This window comes from Lethenteron reissneri, chromosome 19 (assembly GCF_015708825.2).
Source record: "Lethenteron reissneri isolate LAM-NWPU_2019-01 chromosome 19, ASM1570882v1, whole genome shotgun sequence".
NCBI lineage: Eukaryota > Metazoa > Chordata > Hyperoartia > Petromyzontiformes > Petromyzontidae > Lethenteron > Lethenteron reissneri.
Window position 1 is genome coordinate 14089064 of NC_083797.1, and position 26494 is coordinate 14115557.

The window sequence follows — 26494 nt, forward strand, 5'->3', positions numbered from 1 at the left end:
ACGATTCTCTTTCGCTTCTATTTTTTGTCTCTTATTGCATGGTTATGTCGGCTTGGTGACATGATAAATATACACAGGCTGCCACAATGGTTAGCTCTGTTTGGTTTAGGGTTGGGTGAATAGCTGTGTCAACCCAAGTCTATTTTAAAAGTAATGTTGCTTCGATGCCTGTTCTGTCAGCCTATTAAAGTATTATTGTTTGAGGACACCCCCCATTTCAGATGCTGCTCTTATCAGACCATTTTCTAGAGACCCCAGCACAGACAGAGGTGATGCTCATCTTTGTTGATGAGTCAGTATCTAAAATTCCACATTTCTGTGGTGTATAATATCGCACATTTTTTACTTATCACAACTGAGTGCAAATTTTTTTTACCCGAGAGGTATAACGACGATGAACATGATCATATATACATGGGATTAGTTGACCGTTGACTGGGATTAGATCTTGCGACCTTCCTTCCGATTGTGAATGAAGCAACCCAATAACGGCACCAGTCATCCGACTGGCCTAGTAATTCGTCGAACTGCGTACGTTAACCTGGCACCGCCGAGGGCAGCGGCGGCACCTCACTGCTGTCGGCGTCCACGGCACTCTCAGACCTTTTTATGATGCGCCGAGGACGAGCGCGCTGTTAAGGGCCCGACGGAACCTGCCTCGCAACCAAGTCACCGTGGCTGGCAGCACAGCCGCGTTGGAGGGACTGTTGACAAACGTGGCATTTGGCAAGGCCATTTGATCTGCTTTGCCTGTAAGCAGTAGAGGGTGGAGATGTTCAGAATAGCATTCGACTTCTGTTTTCCCGATCCGAGTAGAATGTTAGGTAATGCCACTGTTGGTGATTTTCAAAGTCGCTTAATCTAATTTATTTAATTGATCACACGAGTGGACATCCCTTTACAAAAAAAAATCCACCGCCGGATTAAAGCCTTTGCGTGTCGTTTGGTCTTGGGAATTGTTTTGCTGTACTTCTCCGCGGCTGGTCCTTGCGTGTTGGCGAAGGCTTGATTGCACCTATGAATGATCGCTTTATTCAAAACTAGCTTTACTACCTGGCTTTGCCCGGGACTTGGATTCACCTTTGTCTCCCCAGTGGCGATGTTCACACACCACACCAGTTACTCGTTTGAGGCTGAGTCGACCTAGGGGATGCCCAGGACCGGTTCAAATAATCGTCACTGGTGGTGGCCGTGAGCGGGAATCGAACTCGGGTCGCCGGGTTCGTAGAGCAGCGCGCTAACCACAACACTACAATGCGTTGCGCTTCCACATGCGCGGGTCACGTGACAGATATGACGTCACAGCTCACTTGCCTTGCAAAAAATATATGCATTATTGAGCTCCCTCCCCCCCCCCCCCCAAAAAAAATGTATTTTTCTAATTTTTCCATGGTGTACAGTCTGGAAAGTACCCACATAGCAAATTTGCAGTTTGTTGCATGTCGGGAAGTACGCTAAACATTTTGAACAGACACACATATTCACAACTTTGTCTTTTATATATATTGAGATAAACCTGTGCTGCGACTGCAGCTTTGTGGTTTCATCTGGGTTCATTGTCTGCAGCTGTTCTCACTCTTTACCTAAGCCGCTGACGGCATTTCCCATTTTTCATTGTATTAGGATTATTTTTAGTATAATTTTTTTAAGTAGTCAATCGGTACGTGCTAAATAACAGTAATCGAATTAAAGACTGAAAATTGCGTCATAATAAAGAATTACATGATAATTGGTTCTTTACCCTTCTATCTGGCAACAAAACTGACACCTTTTTGCAAGGAGTCATGTTTGCATAGACCGCAATACCTGCAGTCATAATACAAACAAAAGAACATAACTCTGATGTGCACTGTCCTTGAAGTTGATTGGTCCACACCCGAGACAGCTTTCCTTAGAGCCTAGTCTCATATGGGTTGGACCAGATGACGCCAAAAGGCGCACAACTCAAGGACAATGCACCATCAGAGTATGAGAGCTTGGGGCAAGCATCTACACTATGGGGACCTCATTTGCCAGTTTTGTTGCCAGATAGAAGGGTAAAGAACCAATTATCATATTTTTACTGGCAAATGAGGTCCCCATAGTGTAGATGCTTGCCCCGAGCTCTCATACTCTGATGGTGCATTGTCCTTGAGTTGTGCGCCTTTTGGCGTCATCTGGTCCAACCCATATGAGACTAGGCTCTAAGGAAAGCTGTCTCGGGTGTGGACCAATCAACTTCAAGGACAGTGCACATCAGAGTTATGTTCTTTTGTTTGTATTATGACTGCAGGTATTGCGGTCTATGCAAACATGACTCCTTGCAAAAAGGTGTCAGTTTTGTTGCCAGATAGAAGGGTAAAGAACCAATTATCATATTTTTACTGGCAAATGAGGTCCCCATAGTAAAGAATTACATTTACCTGCCTGAGCTTATCGGATTAGAATGTCTTTCTTCCAGATGCTGGACGCATGTTGCTTTGATCTTCATATATCTCGGCCAATAAAACTTACATCTGTGAAGAATTAAATGTGCATCTGGTGTGTATATCAAACACCACCATATGCCCAGCTGCCTTGGTCTTTATTGATTCCATTGCACTGTTTGCCAATGTTAAACATAACAAGGCAGCCGTGCAGGCCATCCATAAATGTTTCTCCCACATCCTGTACAGTCTAGGGCGCCTTACTTTGCCTACAAAGCTTGGATAATTCTGTGGAATCTTAAGAATTGTAAACATTTATTTCTGTGCCTCCCTTTTAGAAATCGGGTGTTTACGATTTGCTAAAAATCCTAAATATGCCTAATTTTGGCTTTAACGAATAGTGGTGGCACATAGCTCCCAAACACAGCTGCAGCCATGAGAATAACCGAGCCTGCTGAAATTGTGCACTTCCAGAAGACTGGCTGATGGGATATGTAAAATAATTACTTTGATTTTATTGTGTGGAGGGATGATTATTGCGTATAGGCTTGGTTACAACCACTATTGGACTAACCACAAAGTGATAATAATGTTATTGACCCAGTTCATGTGAATGGCTGAGTCTTTCCCCCAACTGGGCTCCAAGCAAGTGCCACCTGGTTAGCAGTGGGTCGAGTGGTGGCTCAGTGGTTATCACATTTATCTACAAACCCTGAAACTAGGGTTCGATTCCTGGCCACCAACTTTGGTTTTGAATATCATAACTATTGCTGTATCTCTTCTAGTTCGACTCTTCCTGAAATGAGTACCTGGTACATTGTGTAAATGTCAGCATTGGGGCGACAAAGACGGCCGGGCGTGTTTCGGACCACACCACCCCTTCGTGTCCTGCACTCGCCTTAATAACTGCTAAATAATAGGACTTTCTCCAAAAGTCTGAAATGCTGTGCGGGAGATCTTTTGCATTGGCTTTGTTGCATTAATGTTCGTATGTGTTTTTCTGTGCTGTTGCTGTCAGGCTCTGGGATATGGGAGTCTAGTCCTGAAAGAGCCAAGCCCTGGTGTTGGAGGAGGCCATGGATGGCCTCAAGGAGACCGAGGAGGGGGGCATTGGGAATGCAGAGCTGGGCTCCGAGGGCACGAGCATCGTGTGCAAGCTGTGCCTGGGCGACACGGCACCGGCAGATGTCACAGCTCTACAGACGTGCCGTTGTGTCTACTGCACACAAGTGAGACGCCACCACCGTCTTCATCATTGCTCGCCATCAGCAGAGCCACAGCCTCGTATACAATCATCAGCATCATGACAATCGGTGGCACGATTATCTTTATCGGTAACATCGTCATCTTCATCATCTTCGTCATTGCGGTGATAATCGTATTCATAACTAGCTTTACTACCCGGCTTCGCCCGGGACTTGGATTCACCACGCCCGGCCACCTTCGTCTCCCCAGTGGCGATGTTCACACACCACGTTTGAGGCTGAGTCGACCTAGGGGAGGCCCAGGACCGGTTCAAATAATCGTCACCGGTGGTGGCCGTGAGCGGAAATCGAACTCTGGTCGTCGGGTTCGTAGCGCTATGCATGCACGGGTGACATGACAGATGACGTATGTGACATAACAGCTCACTTGCCGTGCAAAATATATGCATTATTGCGCCCCCCCCCCCCCAAAAAAAAAAATACCAAAGTTTATATTCATAATTTTTGCATAGTGTACAGTCTGGAAAGTACCCACATGGCAAATTTGCAGTTTGTTGCATGTCGGGAAGTACGCTAAATATTTTGAACAGACACACGTATTCACAAATTTCCCTTTTATATATATAGAAGATTATCATTATAAACGGGTATAATTATACACTATGTAACACAATTTTTGTTCCTGGGTACTCAGTGTTATTTCCTAATTGCTTATGCTTAAAAAGTATCGAAAATTGCTATTATTCCCCACAAACTTTGCTTTTGTGGCCAGGACAGTGATATTTCGAAATTTACCTATTTTCAATGAGTAAACGGGCGAATTTGTGTATTTTCGTTCACATAAAGTCAGAAAAAAATAACATGAATCAAGAGACAAATTCACCCGTTTTCTCATTGAAAATGGTCACAAAAGTAAAGTTTGTGGGAAATAGCCATAAGCAATTAGGAAATAACACTTGCTACCCAGGAACAAAAAAAAAATGTTACACAGTCTTATTAGCAGTGGCAGCAGCAGTAAAGTCTTTATAATAATTACGCTTCTGAACCTGCATCCAGAGACCAGACTCTGCTGTCTCGAGATACCATCATAGACTGGTCTGTCACTCTTTTATCTAAAGACACATTTTCCTTCTGTGGCATTTGAAAAATAAATAACCGTGCTTTTCACTGTAAATGTTGAGTTTATAAAGCCATTCGGTGGCATCTGCGGTCACCAGGTTCATTCCATTCCTGATTCCTGCAAAAGTGCAAGTTAAAATTCCAGTCGTGGGTCGACTCGGCATCTGCCTGGATCAAAAACATAATATTGAGCTCCACTTTAGTTAAAAGGCAGCAGTCGTCATCCATTGCAGACTGCAGCCATAGAAATGTTGAAATTACAAACACTGGCTGAGGGCCTCAAGCAGAGTTGCTCTCCGCAATGCCCCTTGTTTGAGCAGGGAGACGCTTTTGCCCTCTGACCTTGGAGCAAAGACATTTGGAATTTCTGATGCGAACATGTCTTGCATCTTATCGCAGACCTGTGCACACCTTGCCTCACCGGTGCTGCTCTTCGGGCCAAGATTTTATCCGCCGCAGCATTTATTTTAATCCTCGCGTTCCATTCTCGCAACTGGGGTACTGAACGACCATTCTGAACTGGCTTTAAACGCTCACTGGGGTTGCTGCGTGAGGGACCTCTAAATACGAGGAAACACTCGGCCATCGGAACGCTTGTCGCACCAGTTTGTGAATGCGAGATTGTTCAAGCCCCACGGATGGATGAGGTAATGGGGTATTTTGCATTGGACATGTTTTGATTCACAATAAGTAATAATAATAGTAAGAAATGGACGCACCCACAACTGTTCTGACAAGTTTGGCAGGTAGCCACATGTTTCATGTACACACACTTTCGACTCGGCCCATTATCCGTCTGAGATGAATTAAATTGGCACTGCTTTGTGTGTTTATAAAACAGTTTATATATCTCAGTTGTATCATATTAATGTCAACATCAAACATCCCCCTGTTTTCAAGGTGCACTGCTTTGCAAGATGCAGTCTCCAACCATAAATTTACCAATTTCTCCATGTTCTGAGAATAGCCATATGTCAAAACATTAGCCTGCTGTTCTAGTTATGGATGTGTGTTCCATTTGTAAATGTATACTTTGGGTGGATGGTAAGGTTCTAGGTTTGGGCTAGAGGCTGGCTGTGTTGGATGTGAGCCATTTTATGTCTGGACTATAGGGTGGATGTTTAAGTTCACCCTCTAGCCCAAGCTATATAAAAGGAATGTTTACGATTTTTAGGAATCAGTTGAAATGTTCCTCACTCAAAGAACAACATGTGTGCGTGACCCGTCGCGAATTTTGAATAATTTGCAGACATTACATATGCAGCACGTACCGCGTGCACACATTTTCCGTAACACGACAAAGCATACAGGATCAAGGTAATGGATGCACATACACATGACACGCACATTGAAAATTCAAGAAAGTCTGGTCAAGAAATCAAAATACATTATGCAAAAGAATGTGGATCATTGCTTCATTACCCCATATATGCCTGGCATGTATTTGCAGCTAACTCCAGTTCATTCAGTGCTTGCAATATAATCATCATTGTAATCATTATCATCATCAACTTGTAATCATTATCACCACCAGCATCAATACCATCATACCCGTTATGATGAACATCAATCACACCTCTGCCATCGTAACGACCATGCGGCTTAAGCAATCCCCACCACAATCACTGCTGTCATCATCATTATCAGCATGCCACTGCCATCGTTACTACTCTATTGCCATACATTGCAGTTGTACTATTTTTCATTATTTGCTTCTACACAACCATTGTTTCTTTTACAATTTAGTTGCAGACGTTTTTTTATTTGCCTTTGTCACCACATCTCGGCTTGACTTCTGTGCAGTTGACATCCAACCTCTAAATAACTGCCCCGAGTCTCATCACCATTTGGCTTTAGGTGTTTACCTCCTTCCACAGCCGAAATGTCCTTCAAAGACCATCAAGGTCCATTTTGGCAGTGCAAACCCCACAATTCGACTCTAGGTCTTCCCTTTGGCCTGAGTGCCACTCGATGCCTGTATTGGTAACCTGCCCTCCCTCATCCTGCGCGCACAACCTCTCCCTGGTGTTGTCTTCGATGCTATCAAAGCAATGCACCAATAACCTATCTTGGCATGACATTGTCCTCTGTTTTGAGCGCACCAATATTCAAAAGTCGTAAGCGTCTTTCCTAGTTGTTTTGTTCGTGTCGGGTTCTATGACTCGGACAGTAATAGAGGCATGACTGCAATGGTAAACATTTGTCTGTTAACACTAACGCTAAAGTTTACGTCTCCTATTTCGAAATGGGTTTTGCATCTCATCAAAAACCTGCCCTGCATGGAACAGTACCTTGATTGAACTCGCGCCTCCCTGTGTGTTGTGAGGTTTACCTATCCGGGAACACGGTGCCCGGGTTAAAATTAGTATGAAGACAGTGTTCTCAGGGACGGGCCGCAGTGGCCAGGTGGTTTGCTAAATTGGGCCGTGCGTAACAGGATATACTGTTCGCCTCATCAGCTCTTGCTTACAAAAACCTGGGAGTCAAAACAATCAAAATATCCAATCCTCAAATCGCAGCGTCTCCTCTGCTCAAACGAGCACATGGGTAGCACTAATGTATTCTTTATTGTCCCAATCCTGTGGTGGAAATTTCACATTCCCATGGAGGAGGCCCAACTCATAACATTTGTTTCCCCCTCACAGAAAATTATTGTCCAAGATCATTGTCACAGTTAACCAAACCTAGATCATTGACAGTCCTTTTTTCAATCCACTGCTGGATGTAAACCTTCCCATGCCATTTTGGTAGTGGGGCCTATTTGTCCGTAATTCACACTGATCACTGCAGATTTGTGAAGGTGAAGAGCATAGACATTGGAGCATAGTAGAGTACAACAACAGTTCATTTTACTCTCTGCATGTTTCTGACAACATTGCCACACAGTCTGAAACCTGTGGTCGTGTATTTTTCTCCAGGTCCTCCGGTTTTTCTGTCCACATTTAGAAACATGCGTTTAGAGTATTTGGCTGCAAACAGGACCCTGCGGGGTGGGCTGGTAGGAATAATACTTAGTACCGGTACAGGGATATCGACCGGGTATAGAGGAGTTAAAGAAAAAATTACTGTATTCTAGTGTAACGTTAATTAAAAGTGTTTGTTTTGACAAGAAACGCTGTGAGATTTAAAGACTCGTAGTCTTTCATTTCCAAACGATCACATCTGAGATTAATTGACCTTAGATGGGGAAACTCGAATGCATTTACTAGTATAAAGCCTGCCGCACTAGGCCTCGCGAAGCCTGCTGCACTAGGCCTCGCGAATCCTTCTCTGCAGTAGACTTAGCGAAGCCTTCTGCACTAGGCCTCGCGAAAAGCCTCTGCAGTAGGCCTCGCGAAGCCGCGCTTTTCGTGCCCAAATAAGGCGATTAAATGTATCTCGTCTCTGTGTTAATAAGCCTGCCGCACTAGGCCTCGCGAAGCCTGCCGCACTAGGCCTCGCGAAGCCTGCTGCACTAGGCCTCGCGAAGCCTTCTCTGCAGTAGACTTAGCGAAGCCTTCTGCACTAGGCCTCGCGAAGCCTCTGCTGTAGGCCTCGCGAAGCCGCGCTTTTCGTGCACAAATAAGGCGATTAAATGTATCTCGTCTCTGTGTTAATAAGCCTCCCGCACTAGGCCTCGCGAAGCCTGCCGCACTAGGCCTCGCGAAGCCTACTGCACGAGGCTTCGCGAAGCCTTCTCTGCAGTAGACTTAGCAAAGCCTTCTGCACTAGGCCTCGCGAAGCCTCTGCAGTAGGCCTCGCGAAGCCGCGCTTTTTGTGCACAAATAAGGCGATTAAATGTATCTCGTCTCTGTGTTAATAAATGTATCTTGTCTCTGTGTTAAAAAACGTGCTGCGTTTCAGTAAAGTATTTTTTTTTAAAACGTGCTGCGTTTCAGTAAAGTAATTTTGAAGCGAAGTTTAAAGTTTCGCCGTGAGGCGGTGGAAGCGGCGGCCATCTTGTTTAGTTCACAGATCGCAGGGGGAGCGGGCGGCCATCTTGTCGGACGGACGGACGGACGGACACATTAATCTATTGGTGGTCTGGTCCACTTCGTTCCTACCAGTATAAATTTCCACATGATAAGCCACTTCGTTGAACTATCATTTGTGGCCAAGTTGCTTCTGAAAAAAGGGCTATATTGCTCAGTGGGCCTTACCTGGTGAAATAAAAAGTTTAGTTTAGATCGGGCACACTCCGGGTGAATTGGTCATTGGAAAATTCTAGGTCAAACTCCGCCTCAACTGAGAAGACTCTCTCGTCCTTTCTCTGTCCCCCTTCTAACCCTTGCTCTCCCCAGTGCATGGGGCGCTACGTGGAGCTGGAGATCTCGAAGGGCTTGGGGGAGCCCATCACTTGCCCGGATGCCGCGTGTCCCATCACAGGCCTTCTCTCCCAGGCTGAGGTGAGGCTCGTCTCTCGCTCACACACTCACTTGCACAAAGTAAATATCTCCCATGTGTAGCATTTAACGGCTATATTGGGACAAGTAGTGAAACACACATCAAGGCCGGAATGAAGAATCGGAGTGTGGGCCCGTACCACGCCCAGCCACCTTTTTTTTTCCCGACACTACACCATGTACTGATTTAAGGCTGAGTCAGCCTATGGAAGGCCCGGGACCGTTTCCGATTTTTTGCCACCGATGTTAGCCATGAGCGGAAATTAACAGGTTCCTACCACAGTGCACAAACCACTAAGCCACTGCTTGCAGATGCACATACATGCACACAAACGCACACACAGTGTTGCGGTTATGGGTAGATTAGCGCTAGGGCCTGTGTGTATGACTGTTGGGGGATTAGTGTTATGGTAATGGATAGGATTACTGTTGTGGATTGTGGCTGCCTCTTAGGGTGAATGATATAATTTGAGCCGTGGTCAGTGTTTAGAGTGGGGTGGGTGGGTTGTGGCTCTTAGGCTAAGTGTTAGGATTTGCAGTGTCAGTGATGGCTTTGTGTTTGTGTTTAGGGTTAGAGTTACATTAAAGCTCACAATTACGATTAATGCTATGCAATGGGCCAAGTGGAAATGTCGTGGGTTCATATTTGTTTGCTTATGGTTGGTGTTAAAGATAGTGTTTTGGCTAGTGCTATGGTTGTATTAGATTTAGGATTTGTATTAATGTTTAAATAAATCCTAGTGTGAGGGTATGGACTTCATATTTACGAGTGAATTAGAAATCAAATTGCTGTCTTCGTGCTCAAATGGGTAGTAAAAATTCGACATTCTTATGCCAGGGACCAGATTCTCCATCCGGCAACCACTGTGAACCCTAGATCTAACCATGACACTCTTAACACTCCCATCAAACTAAGCTATTTTTATTTTAGTAGGTAAGGCCCACTGAGCTGTATAGCTCTTTTTCAGAAGCGACCTGTCCACAAATGATGGCTCAACGAAGTGGCTTATGTGCAAATGTATAGCAGCCAAATACTCTAAACGCATGTTTAGAGTATTTGGAATGACCACGGGGAGAACACGCAAACTCCACAACCTCCTGTATACCAGGCGAGGTATTTAACATCTCGCCTCTACTATTCCCAACAACAATCCAAACCTCCGCCACCACTTTTGTGGTGGAGCTCGATTTTGCCTCTTTGAAGGTTTTTTTGTTCCGATCCGCGTCAAAGGGTGACTCCGCCAATCAACCGTCCCTCCACAGTCAGTAATTTAGTGAAGTGTTGCAGGAAAATTTCGATTTAAAGCTTTCGTGACTGCAGGGATTCATATTCTGGGTTCTTTCGGTAAAGTCACGTAGAAGGGAAATAATATAATAAAAACTCAACAATAAATTTCTCACGACGTTTCGATTGCAACACAAGCAATCATCATCAGGTGTGAAAACCACAGATTTTCACACATGATGATGATTGTGGTTTTCACACCTGATGATGATTGCTTGTGTTGCAATCGAAACGTGAGAATGTTATTGTTTTATTTGTATTATTTTATTATTTCCCTTCTACGTGACTTTACCGAAAGAACCAAGAATATGTTTCGGGAAGTTAACTGTGCTCATCTTTTAGAGCAGTGCTTTTTAACCTTGACTGCAGCCTGTTAATAAATAGATAATAAATAGATAGGTTTGATGAAACGAAGTAAGTTGTACTTACGTGCCCATGCTTAATTTTTGTTCGATGATTTACCTTCTAAAAAAATCTGGCCATGTCTCACACCACCCCCCCCCAGAAAAGGCATCTCCAGGGGTTGTATGCATCCCAGGTTAAGAACCACTGCCCGATGCTTTATTGTTCTATATCGTATCACATGGCGTCGCATCGTCCAACACCGCGGTATGTCGTATTACCCCCCCCCCCATGTGTTATGTGGCTCCCCCCCACCAGCCCGGGCGTCTGCGCGAGTTATCTGCCGTGTGATTGTGGAATTTCCACCATTTGGCAAATAACATTAAGTGTCGTTCCGTTGTTCATATGCAAAGGGAGACACCTGACTTTGACCATAACTCCAACTACGACACTCAAAGCGTTAGGTTTGGGTATAGTCTGAGTTAGGGGTGGCTTAGCGATTACTGCTACATTTGACTTTTTGCATGTGAAATGGCTCGTGCTAGGATAAATGTTGAGGACAGTGTTAAATAATTATTTAGAAAATTCCTTTCTCGGAACAGCCTGAGCACAACACGCTAATTTGAGCTGAAAAATAACCAAAGCCAGTCCACCCCTGGACCTGGTTCAAATCACGCATCGAGTTTCTAGTCCTATCGCCTTTCCGATGCTTGCTCAGACACACGTTGGGGGATTTGGAAAGCACCACGCGATCGATTTAAGCTGCACAATGACGGTGAAATATAATCCCCCCCCCCCCCTAATGTTTGAAGATCGCAACAAGAGGTCATCGCGGTCACTGCCGTTGATGTTGCAACGATTCTCAATGCTTCCTTCATTCTGCCACATCCTGCAACTATTGCGCAATCGGGATTCAATCTCCACGGCCTGATCTTAGTATCGTCACCTGCCATCCGTGCTTTAGGTCTTCCTCTTCTTACACCGTTGACAAGTGTTCTCAGGGACCACTCTTAGTCTTGCCAAAGATTGATTCCCTATATAGCCATATCAGACTGTTTGGGAAAGGTTTTTGCCATCGCATCATCATCTTCATGGCCTCGTCTCACACCTTAATCGATCGTGGCGCTTGATGCCATGTGGAGGTGGATTTCCTGATGCACACAAAGATCCCCCGTATAGCCTTTTTTTTACCAGAATGTTAGGGCAAGTGCTGCAAGCAAGTAGCACCTATGAAGGCCGGCACAGCACACGAGGGGTGGTGGGTGGCCAGCACCACCCCCGGCCGCCTTTGTCTCCCGAGTGGCGATGTTTACACATCAAACCACGTACTCATTTGAAGCTGCGTCGACCTTGGGTAGGCCCAGGACCAGTTAAGATAATCGTCATGGGTGATGGTCGTGAGGCAGGAATCGAACTCTGCTCGCCGGGTTCGTAGCGCAGTGCGCTGACCGCTACGCTACCGCTCTTACCCCCACCACATTGGTTTAGGTTTTCCCTGTGGTGGCCCACCTGGGTGCCACTCCAATTCCAACCTCCGTCACCTGCACACACGTCCCACCCATCACAACTTCATCTTTCTTGTTCACGTCTACAGTGCTGCTATCCTGACACATTCTATTCGGAACTGAAAAGTTGCTCATGCTATCCTTCATCATTCGTGTACACCTCTACTCAAAAGCCAATTTGTAATTTTCTAGCTGCTTTGTTCAGCTGCAACTCTGTGATCCATGCATGTGTGGCCAGGTTGCTTTTTAAAAATAAGTTCAATACCTCAGTGGGCTTTGTCTGGTAGAATGGGGATGGTTTCGTTTTATTTGTATGTGTTTGGGTGATGTGTTTACCTTTCATGTACTTTGGACTACTATCATGTGTTTGTACTGTTTATTGTTGTACCGTTCTTACCCTCCCCAACTGGACATCTGAAAAAGAGCTTTTATCGCTCATCGGATTCCTCCAGTATAAATACTTATACTGGTAGGAACCTCCTGGTTACACCAGCCCACAGGGGATTATTGTGTCCGTCGTGCAGGGAGGGGCTGGGTGGGGAGGGAGGGGCTGGGTGGGGAGGGGAGGGTGGGGAGGGGCTGGGTGGGGAGGGGCTGGCTTGTCCCCGCCCTCACAGTCGGGCATATTTGCGGAATACACCACGCCGCCGTTGACCCTGGCCATTGACCGAGCAACTCAACGTTCCTTCCAGCTCCCTCCGCAGGAATGTGTTTCTGATTCTGTAACGGAGCCATTACTGCTGCCTCAGACACGCCAGTTCGCACGGATCAACAGTTGGATTTCGTCCCGCAGATGCCTTAACGCTTTTCTGTTTGTTATTATGAGCTGCAGAGTGCCGTCTGCTGCCAAGCAGGCGAGAAAGACCCTGGAGTTGGTGGTGATTTTGTTGTTTTGCTTTGCAGATTGAGAAGCTGACCTCGACAGAGATGGTAGACAAGTACAAGAGGTTTCAGTTTGAGCAAGGTGACATGCATGTGTGGTGTGATGCCTTGTTGCCCGTTGTGGTGCTATTGTTTGCATTGCGATCTGATTGTTCCCACTGTCTCTCCATTGTTCTCACTTGTGATGGTCGTGATTAATATTCTGATGTTGTGTTCCCATCCCTGGGCGGCAGCTGTTGATTGTCCTTGTTCGTTGGTGTTGTTGGTTTTTGATTGTCATTGTTGGTTTGTTTTCGTTGTTATTATTGGTTGTTTGTCAGTGTTGATTTGTTTCTTGTTGTTGTTGGTTATTGGTTATTGCTGGTTGTGGTTGTTGTTGGTTGTCGTTGTTGGTTGTCGTTGTAGGTTATTGTTGATTGTCTTTGTTTGTGGTTATTTTTGTTGATTTAGTTGTCGTTTTATTATGGTTGCTGCACACAGGCCCCTAGGTTCAAAATCCAATGCAGCCGGCAAGAAACGGCACTGTCAAAGTTGTGTTAAGCAAGAGTTAACGCTTCTCTTGAATTGAGCAAGGTTTTAAGAACTTGGACAAATATGATGATGGGAGGGGATTCTAAAGTGGAGTGGTAGAGTGGATGCATTGTGACCTCTGCGGTGTGACGAGTGAGCGAGGGGCGAGTTGGTGGCTCGGTGAGTGAACGAGTTGTTGTGATCTGCAGTGTGGTGGTATAACACCGTGTGACAGTCGGTCTGGTAGAGCGAGTGCTCAACACGGAATGAGGATAAGGTGGATGAAAAGGAGGAGGGGACAGAGGTGGAGGGGGAAGAGGAGATGGATGAGGAGGATGAGGAGGAGGAGGTAGATGAGGAGGTGGATGATGAGGTGGATGAGGAGGAGGAGGTGGATGAGGAGGAGGAGGTGGATGAGGAGGAGGAGGTGGATGAGGAGGAGGTGGATGAGGAGGAGGTGGATGAGGAGGAGGTGGATGAGGAGGAGGTGGAGGATGAGGAGGAGGTGGAGGATGAGGAGATGGATGAGGAAGAGGTGGATGAGGTGGAAGTGGAGGAGGATGAGGTTGTTGCTGTGCGTGTCTGCAGAGGTTCACCTGGACCCCGCGCGGCGGTTCTGCCCATCCCCGGGCTGCCAGGCCGCGTGCCGCGTGCCGGACGGCTGCTCGCCGGGATCGGCGGCGCGCGTACTCTGCGCCGCGTGCCACCACGAGTTCTGCGCAGCGTGCGGGGTGGCGTGGCACGGCGGGGGGCGGCCCTGTGCGGACCACGGCACCGCCACGGCAGCGGGCCCCGGGGGGGCAGCGCGGGGCAGGGGACGAGGGGGCAGCATGGTGGGAGCGGCCGCCGCGCGGGCGACGCGGGACTCCAGGTGTGAGGGGGGCACGGCACCGTGGACGAACGCACACAAAGACAAAACACCCTCCGTATCGCCTGAACAGAATGTCGGGGCAAGTGCTTTCAGCGAGTACCAATGAAGGCCAGCACGGCACACGAGGTGGTTTGTGGGCAGCACCATGCCCGGCCGCCTTTGTCTCCCTAAATAGAGATGTTTACATCGCACCAGGTACTTATTTGAGGCTAAGTCGACCTAGGGGAGGCCCAGAACCGGTTCAGATAATTGTCACTGGTGTTGACCGTGAGCGGGAATTGAACTCTGGTCGCCGGGATCGTAGCGCAGTGCGGACAAACGCACAAACACGTAGACACATGTAGATAACGTTTCGGAAGGGTGGACAACACGGACATAGACACAGACTTCGTAGTTAAACAATTAGACGTTTAATCTACACGTAAGCAGCAAAAGCTACCGTTCGTAGCACGGTTGGCTACCTACGGTGCGAAAGAAGTTACATCCATGCAGGCGGGAGACTGCTGGTGCATGATTGTGTAGACGCACGATGTTAAAGTTACAGATCACACAGAGAGGCTGAAGTGGGAAGGGGTGGAACAGATAAAGAGATCTGGACAGCTAAACTGATAAACGGGTAGAATAACAGAATTCAATTATTAGGGATTTAGACATTATTTCAGGCATGTATGGAATTCTAACATGAATTTAAGTGGTAAGTATTTTAATTCCCTTCTTACTGTTGGGGGGGGGGGGGGCAGGGGGTTGTAGGTTCTGCACAAACTCGTGGTGAACGCGTGTCTTTGTTGTGCTCGTATTGCCTGGTTGCTGCGTGGTGCCGGATATACGAACAAATGAATCAACATGCAGCTGAATGAATTGATGCATGAACAATGCATAAACAAGTCTATAAACGAATACTTTCATGAATACCACCAACGGATGAACAATGAATACATCAATAAATGTTTTAACGGACGGACGCGTGATTGAACGAATGAATTCGTGGACATCATGGTCAATGCACGGAGTATTAAATATCAAATGAATGTGTTGATGACGGACGAATGAATGTGCGACTCGACAAACAAAGTATTTTCCGTTGAAGCGCTCTGCTGGGGGAGCTGTCGGAGGCACCCATCAAGCGCTGCCCGGCGTGCGGGGTCCTCATCGAGCGCAACGAGGGCTGTGCCCAGATGATGTGCGGCAAGTGTCGCCACGCGTTCTGCTGGTACTGCCTGCAGTCGCTCGACGTGAGTGCACGCGCAGACATGCGTTCTCTCTTGCGCGCACGCGCACATTCACATGCATGCACGCACGCACAAAGACGACGATCCCCCTTACAGCCTTGGCAGACATTTCATGCAAGTGCTGTTACAGAGCGCCTATGAAGGCCAGCACGGTACACGAGGGGGTGGGTGGCCAGCACCACGCCCAACCGCCTTTGTGTCTTCGAGTGGCGATGCTTACTGCACTGCAACAGGTACTCATTTGAAGTTGAGTCGATCTAGGGTAGGCCCGGGACCGGTTCAGATAATCGTCACTGGCATTGACCGTGAGAGGCAATCGAACGCAGGCCCCCACCATGTCACCGCTCCCCACCATTCACAAACAAAGATCGCCCTTTTTTCCATAACAGACTTGTAGGGACAAGTGCTGTTAGCGAGCAGCTAATGAGGGCTATGCACACACACACAGTCGTAGGGATGCTTGCATATAAACACATGCGTGTGCATATTCACACACGCTTAGGTGCCACTTTTCCTACTGTTGCTGCTGTTGCTTCTTCTGGCTGTTCTAATATTGTTTTGAAAAAATAAGAACATGTTTTACCCTTTCTGACAATATAACAGGAGTTGTGTTAAGATATTCAAACACCAAATAGAAACCTTTTGCAAGGAATAATGTCTGCATTAACCACATGTACTTGTGGTGAACATGAAAATATAACATGCTATTCTTAGGTTTTTTTGGTAAAGTCACATAGGTAAAAAAATCAAAATTAATCAAAGTAAAATAAAAATAAAATAAAAATCACGACGTTTCGGAGGCAACACAAGCTTCCGTCTTCAGGTGAAACCGTCACAGCATGCTTGCTGTAATCAAGTAAATGAGAGATTCCAAGGGATACTACCCGGTATATATACTGGTTTAGGGGAGGGGGATGGGCCAGGACCGGCCCACCTATTTATTATTATGGTAAGGTGCGGCTTGAGATTACGGCTAGTCTACATAACCATAATAAAGGCTCAGTCCTTTGTTATGTAGACTAGCCGTAGTCTCAAGCCGCACCTTACCATAATAATAAAAGTGGGCCGGTCCTGGCCCATCCCCCTCCCCTAAACCAGTATATATACGGGGTAGTATCCCTTGGAATCTCTCATTTACTTGATTACAGCAAGCGTGATGTGACGGTTCCACCTGAAGACGGAAGCTTGTGTTGCCTCCGAAACGTCGTGATTTTTATTTTATTTTTATTTTACTTTGATTAATTTTGATTTTTTTACCTACGTAACTTTACCATAAAAACCTAAGAATATGAATACGTGCAGTCACGAAAGCTTCAAATTTGGAATATAACATGCTCTTAAAATATATGCATTGTCTTTGAAACTGATTGGCCTCTTCCAGAGGAAGCCTTCTTTCGGGCCTAGTCTCACCGATGTCAGACCAGAGAATGCCAAAAGACGAACAGCACAAAGACAATGCATTATTGGGGCATTTAGAGCTCGGTGAGCAGCTACAACATGGGACCTTTTTTGCCAGTATCAAAGTATGAAAAAATAAGAATATTGCATGTTCACCACAAGTACATGTGATTGCAGACATTATTCCTTGCAATAGGTTTATATTTGGTGTTTGAACATCTTAGCACCTGTTTGATTGCCAGAAAGGGTAAAAAAACTATTCTTATTTTTTCATACTTTGTTACTGGCAAAAAAGGTCCCATTTTTATATGTTTTTGCTATCACTGGTGCTTATGCTGCTGCTGATGTTGCTACTGTTCATGATACGCATTCTGCTGAAGATGATGCAGGTGCTGCTGCGGTTTCTGACGTTGTTGATCTCGTTGATGCTGATGATGTGCTGTTACTGTTGGTGCTAATTCTATGATCCTGGTGTGGGTACCAATGCTGCTGTTGCAGGGAGACTTCTTGTTGAGGCACTATGACCGCGGACCTTGCAGAAACAAGCTGGGCCACACACGCGCCTCTGTGCTCTGGCATCGAACCCAGGTATTTGTTGCTGTCTTTGTCACTCGCAAGAGATCATGAACCCATTGTTATTACACTGTAACAATTATTTTTTTGTTCCTGGGTACTACGTGTTATTTCCTAATTGCTTATGCCTCAAAGTACAGAAAATGGCTATTATTCCCCACAAACTTTGCTTTTGTGACCAGGAAAGTGATATTTTGAAATTTACCTATTTTAAATGAGAAAACGGGCGAATTTGTGTCTTTTCGTTCACATAAAGTCAGAAAAAAATAACATGAATCAAGAGACAAATTCACCCGTTTTCTCATTGAAAATGGTCACAAAGCAAAGTTTGTGGGAAATAGCCATAAGCAATTAGGAAATAACACTTACTACCCAGGAACAAAAAAAATGTTACACAGTGTTTTTAGCAGTGGCAGCAGCAGTTAATTAACATGTATTTATACTGAAGTAATACAAAAATGATTACAAAAGATTTAGACAACAAGGCGCGCACTACCACAGGCGGGACTGGCCACAGCGGACCGAGTTCTCTGGGGAGGAACAATGTCAAGTGGGAGCCATTGGTGGACCCCTGGAAGGTGCTGATGCCACCACTGCACATCAAATTGGGCCTTATGAAACAATTTGTCAGAGCTGTAGATAAGGAGTTGGCAGCCTTCAAGTGCTTCAAGACTTCTTCCCTAAGCTGTCTGAGGCAAAGGTCAAAGCCGGTGTCTTCGTCGGGCCACGGATAAAGAAGATCCTGGAGTGCAATGAATTCCCCAAGAAGCTCACGAGTAAGGGGAAAGCGGCTTGGAACTGCTTTGTCGCAGTGGTTCGTGCCTTCCTGGGCAATCACAAGGTCGAAAACTATGTGGAGCTGGTTGAGACTGGTGAAGAACTACGGCACAATGGGCTGTAGGATGTCCCTCAAAGTCCATATCCTTGATGCACACCTTGATAAATTCAAGGAGAACATGGGAGTGTACTCGGAGGAGCAAGGCGAGCGCTTCCACCAGGATATACTGGACTTTGAACGCCGCTACCAAGAACAGTATAACGAGAACATGATGGGAGCCTACATTTGGGGGCTGATTCGTGGAAGTGATTTACAGTATAATCGAAAATCTCGAAAAACTACTCGCTTTTAAATATTTTGTCGTCATTTTTGTATTATCTTCTTGGTTCTTTCGGTAAAGTCACGTAGAATGGAAATAATAAAATAAAACATAATAAGATAATTCTCACGACGTTTCGGCCACAACGCAAGGTGAAGACCAGGTCTGTCGGGGAGACAGCGTCAGACCCTGTCTCCCCGACAGACCTGGTCTTCACCTGAGGACGGCTGCTTGCGTTGTGGCCGAAACGTCGTGAGAATTATCTTATTATGTTTTATTGTATTATTTTATTATTTCCATTCTACGTGACTTTACCGAAAGAACCAAGAAGATGAATCCCTACAGTCACGAAAGCTTTAAATCGAATTTTTTTTATTACTTTAGAATAAATACATGTAAATTTTTATTAATATGTTTTTTTTAATGACTTTATGTGAACGAAAAGACAAAATTTGCACGTTTTTTCATTGAAAATAAGTACATTTTAAAATATCACTGTCCTGGTCACAAAAGCAAAGTTTGTGGGGAATAATAGCCATTTTCTATACTTTTTAGACATAAGCAATTACGAAATAACACTTACTACCCAGGAACAAAAATTGTGTTACATAGTGTTATCAAGCGTTGTTCTCATTTGGTCCACCAATTAATGCTGCTTATTCAACCCTTACGATTAAAATTATTGCATCAAAGCAACATGGCAATTAATTTGTTTTCCTAATTAATTTGCCTAGATTTCAGCTGTGAGAATTAAAATATAAATCTGACTGTTTCCGGCGACCAAACATTGCTACCTTATGCAGAGCAGGTTGGAAAGTGCTGCCCTCCTCCCGTGTGGAGCAGAGGTCATGCTCCAACATAAAGGGTCGGCGAGTAGACGTGAATGGCCACTCGGCCTCTTGAGGCAATGCCAACGGCTCAGTCGGGAGTGGTACCAATGCCACACTCCGTCTCTGTGCTGCCCCACCCCCCCCCCTCTGCCTGCCCAGGTGGTGTGCATCTTTGCGGGGCTGGGCGTGCTACTTATCGCCGCCTCTCCCTTCCTGCTGCTGGCGGCGCCATGCGTGCTGTGCGCGCGTTGCCGGCCCCGCTGCCTTCGCAAGCGCCGTGGCACCGACGCCAACGCGCCCTCCTCCTGAGAGCCGTGGCACCGCGGGCACCGTCCGTCTCTGCTCTAGCAGCCTCCCACCCACTGCAGGGGCAGTGCGGGGGTCACGGGGGTGGTCTAAACGGAGCGATCAGTTGGTCCAAGCCATAGGATCGGAATTCTCAACACTGGCTCAGGACCGCTTACGGAGATGAAACACCGTTACCGAATGCTCGATTTGAGCAGGGACTCTTTGACTTGACTTTTTTTGGCATCATATAAAGTACGTAGTGTTGTGTTTTAAATTTAATTCGGTGTGCTTTATGTAGGAGTAAAGCAAAGGGCCTTGTTAGGAGACTGGGTGTGGGTGCGGTGTTCGGATCGTTCACCGTTGAGCCAGACCTGATGGCTCTGTTCCTACTACAGCTGTTTCATCACGATCGTTGGAACAGGGGGAGATGCTTTGATGTAAGCGACTTGACTTTGGAAGACAAACAAAACTTGAGTTGGTGGCATACTTCTAAACCAGTGCATTGAGGTCAGGAGTTGGTGGAGAACGTGTGGCAATCCCAGTGCGGTTAAGACTCCCAATCTACTTGGCTACAATGTGCTCAGATGTCATTGCAGCCATGCCCTCCGCTTGCACGCATATGTGTTCTCCAGTTTAACCCCCTGCATTCGAAAGGAATTTGCCCAACATTCCAATGCAGAAACCTAGTTACAAAGTAAGTTCTTGCATATTTATTTTCTTGTAAGTTTTTGAGCTGACCGTTGTGCAGCTGATTAATGATGTCAGATGACACCAGGAGCTTTTTTCTTTGTCTACCTTGAGAAGGCCCTTTGTCAAGGTAGACGTCGCACCAATTGCCTCCGTCACAGCCAGCAATCGAACCTGTGTCGTGTGGATTGTTGCGCAGCGTGCTCCCTAACCCCAATCGCCGCATGATACTCTTTGGGTACGTGCTGTTAGCGAGCGTTAGGCGGAGGCAACCTAGGAGAGATGCAGGACAGATTCGGACAGTGCTCGTGTTGCCTGTCATGGCTAGAAATTGAACCGGGTGTCAAGAAATGTAGCGCACTGCGCTAACCCATGGTCACACGTGCACATGTACATGCATGTCGAACACTGTCACACACGCTAAGATCCAGCATGTGCATACAGTACTGCAGTGTGTTGTGGGACACGACCCACAAGACTTTTGAAGCACTCACTATAGCGTATGCTGTGTGTATGCACAGCCTGATTAGTAGACTTAAGACATCGGTTGTTGTTAATTTTTTTTTACAAGCTGACCCTTTACCAATTTAGTTATTTTTGTATTGTTGGAGGTATCGTCGGTAAAGCTCCGCCACCCTATAAGCACAACTTGCGCTTCTCGTCCACTTGGGGTGGACGTGGTCGGCTCGCGCTCACCATGGAGGATACACCCGCATAGAGGCCATCTCGCGCGTGTTGCTCTCAGCCGACCCAGGTGTGGGAAGTGAACGGGAGATGAGAGGAGAGGCCAAGTAGGATGTCGATCGATTTGTGAAGGCGGTGCGGGGGGAGTGGTTAAGTGTTTCCGACAGGAACGCTTGGGTCCTCCCCAAGGCAACTCTGGTTCCTCCCACGTGCACCAAACAGGAAGGAACAGAACAAATTGGCCATACTCTGATGCAGAGAACCCGCTTGGTCTTTTATTTGCCCGTATAAAGATTTACTCTTGATGCTCGGTTTATAGACCGATTTGTTTGAACGCAAGCGAATCCACTACTCGCTGGCAGTGGTTGATGATATTTTTTGTGGTAATTTAAATAGTGCGTGTTTTCTTAACGTTTGTGATCGGGCAAAAATTCGTCAACTCTTTACGAACCAAACAAAGACGCCGTCATTAGGCAACAGTAGGGCGTGTGTGTCGTGACATGGGCATTCAGTGTGGTGTGTTTGTTCAGGTTCTGTATTGGATGTGGAAAGTTCCGCGTTGCACGAGTCATTGGGTTTGTTTCAGGTGTGGGGATTCAGCGCTGAGCGAGGTTTATTGGAACAAATGAAGGTTCTGTGTTTGCGGAGACGAGAGCTCGCTGGTGATGAACACAGGGACTCTGTTGGATGCAAGACTGAGGTTCTGCATTGGATGAGGGTTAAAATTTTGGATGGATTGCTATGCCCTGTACTTGGAAACTGTTTTTCCCACAATCTTAACTTCACAAATCCGATGCATGTTAATACTTTTTGTTTGGTTGCCACTAACAATTGACAAATCGTTTTTGCTATAATACACTTTATGTAAATAGACACCCCTCTACCCTGCCACTTCAGTGTAAGTGTAACCCATTTCGTCAGCAAACACGACTTGCGGTTCGTTCATCGGCAGACCTGTGTGATGGATGCAACGTCCCATGTGGCATGAATGAACAACCAGGATATGTCCCCACTGAACGGTGACATGATTGAGAAGTTGTCATGTGAGGGCTTATCATGGCCGTGGCGCTGTGTGGCGGTCACTTGTGCTGCAGCAGATGGCACGTGTCTGCTGCTCAGTTATCCAGGAACTTTGAAAGAATCGCTCGCATCAGGATTACTCCGAACGTACTGCTGCCTCTCCTCGTTTAGAGTAAACGTTGTGCGATGCAGACCACATGGCCTCGGCCTGTGTGGATCCTCAAACGGGCAACCACTTCCTTGTGCGGCGCGAAGAGCTCCCCTCCACAACTCCTGCCCCTGCGTTATGGGGGTCGCTTGACTTTACCTTGCCACACTGCTCCGTGCGGGTTTGTGGTTGGTGCGGCTTTGTGTGGAAGTCAAGGGGGCCAGGATCGATTTCGGATAACTCTCACCACTGTTGTTTGCTGTGGCCAGGATTCGAACTTGGGTCGCTGGGTTTATAGTGCAGTCTGCTAACAATTGCGCCCATACTTAACATCACTTCTGGCTGCCCTGTGGCAGTAATGCCCGATTCACGCCGCCTGTCTTAATTTCGCGACACCGAGCCCCACAACGTTGAAATCCGGTTTCCACATTTCCTACTCGGGCCACAGTTTGGTTTATTTATCTCTCCACATTTTTTTATTGGCATAAAATCACGAAGGCGTAACTTGTGGGGTGTCCTTGTACCTCTGTTGTGAGGTGCTTTTTGTTCATTTGAATACTCGTCAGATCGTAAACACTTTATTAATTGGAGACCGTGGTTAAAATGGGCTGGGTATATGGCCGAATGCCAGAGTGGTGCTTCTCACAACGCCAGACACGTACACGGGCTCTTTCCAGAAGAGTTCCTATTCCTACGCTACATTGTTTTCTTAGAGGAAACGGCAGTGAACATGGGCTGCATGACAAATGGGTGTCATAACGGCACTTTTTTAGTCTCCGTTTTGACCACTGATTAGTGACATAATGAGTCCATCATAGTGTCTTACGATTCCAGCATGGCTGTGTAGGAATTGTGCCCATCATGAACATACGTTACATATTTTCCGAACTCAAGGCTACACCAGTTGTCATTGCCAAGTTTGTTTTTAAAGATGGGGTTTGGAAACCGTCCTCCCGCTTTGCGTAATGTGTGAAAAGCACAGGCTTGTACATGCCAAGTGTTTATCTTAATTCTCTTCACGAAGATGTGAAGGCGTTTAGTGAAATAAGTTGTGGTCTCCGCACTTGCTGATGTTTTGAGTTTTTTTTTATTGATTTGTAATGCAATGTGAACCTCATTTTCAGGCCATGCTGCCATTGTGGGTGTAATTGCGGTCCTGGGGCTACGTGTCGTTAAAGTTGCATTCAATAGATGGCTCGTTATTGGCTCCATTGTGCAGGTGAGGGAATTCTATGACTTTATAGTCTCGGTATGATTAAAAATGCAAAACGTTTCTTCAAAAGGAGATGCAACCCAAAAAATTACTCTCATCTCCTCGCCGGAACAATTGTCAATTCATCGCAGTGCGGCAGTTAAAATGTTTTTTTGTAAACAGACTAATGCCAGTAGGGGCTTCAAAACATCGAATTGGACAGGTTCGGTGTTTAGTTTTCACAGAAAGTGTCTTTTTAGGTTGCATCTTTACATTTTTACTTGCAGCGTCCACCGAGTTTGCAGAACGTAATTCTTTTTGGCTGCTATAAATTTCCATAATGATAAGCCACTCAATTGGGTTATCATTTGTGGCCAGGTTGCTTCTGAAAAAGAGGTATGTAGCTTAGTGGGCCTTACCTGGTAAATAGAATAAAAAATGGTTTACTTTTATCTTGAAGCCTCTCTCCCCCCCCCCCCCCCCCCCCCACTGCACTACAAGGAATAAAATTGCAGGGTCGTGGTGGGATTGTGGCGATGAGTATCGACTCTAGATGGTGGACTTCAAACTCATTGGCACGACAATTCCGTCATTTCTAATACGGTGACCCCCCCCCCCCCCCCCCAAAGTGCTTGGGATTATTAATGTAGGAAATCAAATTGCAAGGCTAAAAACTTCCAAGAGGTCTCTAATGATGTATTTAACCAGGAATTAAATGCTACATCCAATGCCTATTTAAAATCGCAACGTAGGAAGAACTAAGTCTCTCCCTGTTAGAATGAGTGTGGGGTGTTGCTCATTTCCTTTGGCAACCCTCAACCAGTCATGGAAAAATGTCACATTCATATTGAGGGGCGGCCTCTTGTAGGTGGCAAAATGGTTGACTCTCCACAGTGATACTTGTTCTATCCAGCCCAGCGGGATAATGGGTGATGGGCTGTCGACTTATGCGATTTTTTAAAAAACTCACAGCCAATTATATGTCCAATATAGCATCACTTTATGGAGGCCACATTCCCAAATAAAGAACTTGAAAAATAAAGAGCTTTTTGCAGCTCGGGCTATACAGCTCAGTAGGCCTTACCTGGTAAATAAAATAAATAAATAGAACAGTTTATTTTAACGGTATACAGCACTGCAACACAATTCCGGCTGCAAAGTCGTGAAGACGACTTACCTCCCAATGTTCTGCAAATTCCCAAGTCGCGAGTGCTGCAATACTCAAATTCGTCCAGCAGAGGACACTTTGTATGGGTGGGGCGGGGGCGGGGGAATTTAATCGAATTAATCGTACACGTTTCCACTGTGAATTCAGCAGCTTGATGGTTAGGTTTATATATATACACACACGTTCAAAGTGTCTTGAATGTAACGGAGGCTGTAGTTGTCAACACGTGGTCGCTATCGCTTGTGGGACCCCAGGCTGTGTGCAGGAGCAGTCTTTGCAGCCTTCACGTCACGAGCAGAACCCACGGTGCAATGTTAAATTCATGATATAAGAGCACTACAACAGTTAATCCAGTTTACTTTTTGCATCCATTGTAAATCGTCCCATGCCGCTTTGATAATTGATCCCATTTATTTTGTTTGATGGAGATGCAATTGCCAGATAACTATGGCCATATAGAGATACCAGTTCCCTGTCATTATGAATGGAATTTGCAACCTCTGACTCGAGGTCACTAACCGTTCAAAAGCTCTAAACCCGTTCTGTACTTAGCAGCTGTGAGCCAGCAATATAGATTCCAAATTCCTAATGGTGGTGGCCAGTTTCTCCATAGGACAGCTACTGTTGTGTCAGAATTAAAGCTGCGGTCTGCTACGCTGCTCTGTGAAGTTAAGGTTGCAAGGCTGCTGCCGTGCAGCGTTGGCACAGCTACGTTTTATTATGAACATTATTTAAATGGGAGTAAAAGGGACTTCTCGTAGATGTGAACACTTGTGTAATCTTGTAGGCAACAAACACCGTTTGCAAAACCATGGAATGGATGAAATTAAATTTGTTTAAAGGGAGCCACATTTTTAAATATCACAGTTCATTGCTTTATTAATAATGACTTTTAATTGACTTTCAGGAGTACCGTCTTCACACACTCGTGACATTAATGTGTTGTGAAATGCCTTTAGCTGACACTTAAGTGATGTCACTTACGTGCTACGGTGGTGCTTCTGAAAGACACTCAATTATATAATATTTCTCATTTGAGAGATTCAAACTTGTGTAAGACAGCCCGGCTCGGTCTGTGTGTGTGGCTACACCAGCCGTTTGTATTTTGGTGGACTCTGTCGGCTTTTGCGGCTTTTCTCAATTGCATTCGGTTGATGTAGGTTCGGTTCGGTGATGATGAAAGGGTAGGTTTGCATTACTCAACACCTTAATGGGATGTTTTCACTGTTCATTTATGAAACTTTAAACATGAGAAAAATATTTCTTACTTGCACTTTGCTCTAATGTATCAGCCTATTTCTGAGGATTAAAAAATGTCTAATTTGTATTAAAGATGTTATATTCTGTGGATGTACTGGCTTGTTGTTTAATTTTTTTCTGGAGATAATATTTTATTTTATTTCCGAAAGGAGATTAAGCAATGGAATCTGCTTGTTTGCAGGTGGATTGTTGCATTCCAGGTTCGTGAGAGCTGGTGGCGTCGTGAGGCCTTCAGCCAGAAGTTAATTGACTGGCTGATGATGATGAGCGCCACGTTAGCAGTGACATGCAATCACGTTGTCTCTCACGGACACTGTCCGCCTACGATCTGGCTCTAGTCTAAAGCAATTTGCCTATTCGACTGCTGTGCCAGGAGATTGAATCAAGTTCAGTATACTCAGCATTACACCACAG

The 26494-nt window shown here is 45.8% G+C and overlaps 1 protein-coding gene across 1 annotated transcript in view; it reads left to right on the forward strand.

Annotated features, from left to right (window-relative positions):
• The window catches only part of RNF144A (ring finger protein 144A), a 42934-nt gene extending 16764 nt beyond the window's left edge, over positions 1–26170 (forward strand). Inside the window, exons 2-8 of the mRNA XM_061554410.1 lie at positions 3424–3634; positions 9010–9114; positions 13147–13207; positions 14224–14506; positions 15594–15738; positions 17632–17721; positions 19793–26170. Of these exons, the coding sequence (XP_061410394.1) occupies positions 3482–3634; positions 9010–9114; positions 13147–13207; positions 14224–14506; positions 15594–15738; positions 17632–17721; positions 19793–19942 (987 nt within the window). The 5' untranslated portion in view covers positions 3424–3481 and the 3' untranslated portion in view covers positions 19943–26170. The remainder of the gene's footprint in view (positions 1–3423; positions 3635–9009; positions 9115–13146; positions 13208–14223; positions 14507–15593; positions 15739–17631; positions 17722–19792) is intronic.
• The last annotated feature ends 324 nt before the right edge of the window (positions 26171–26494 follow it).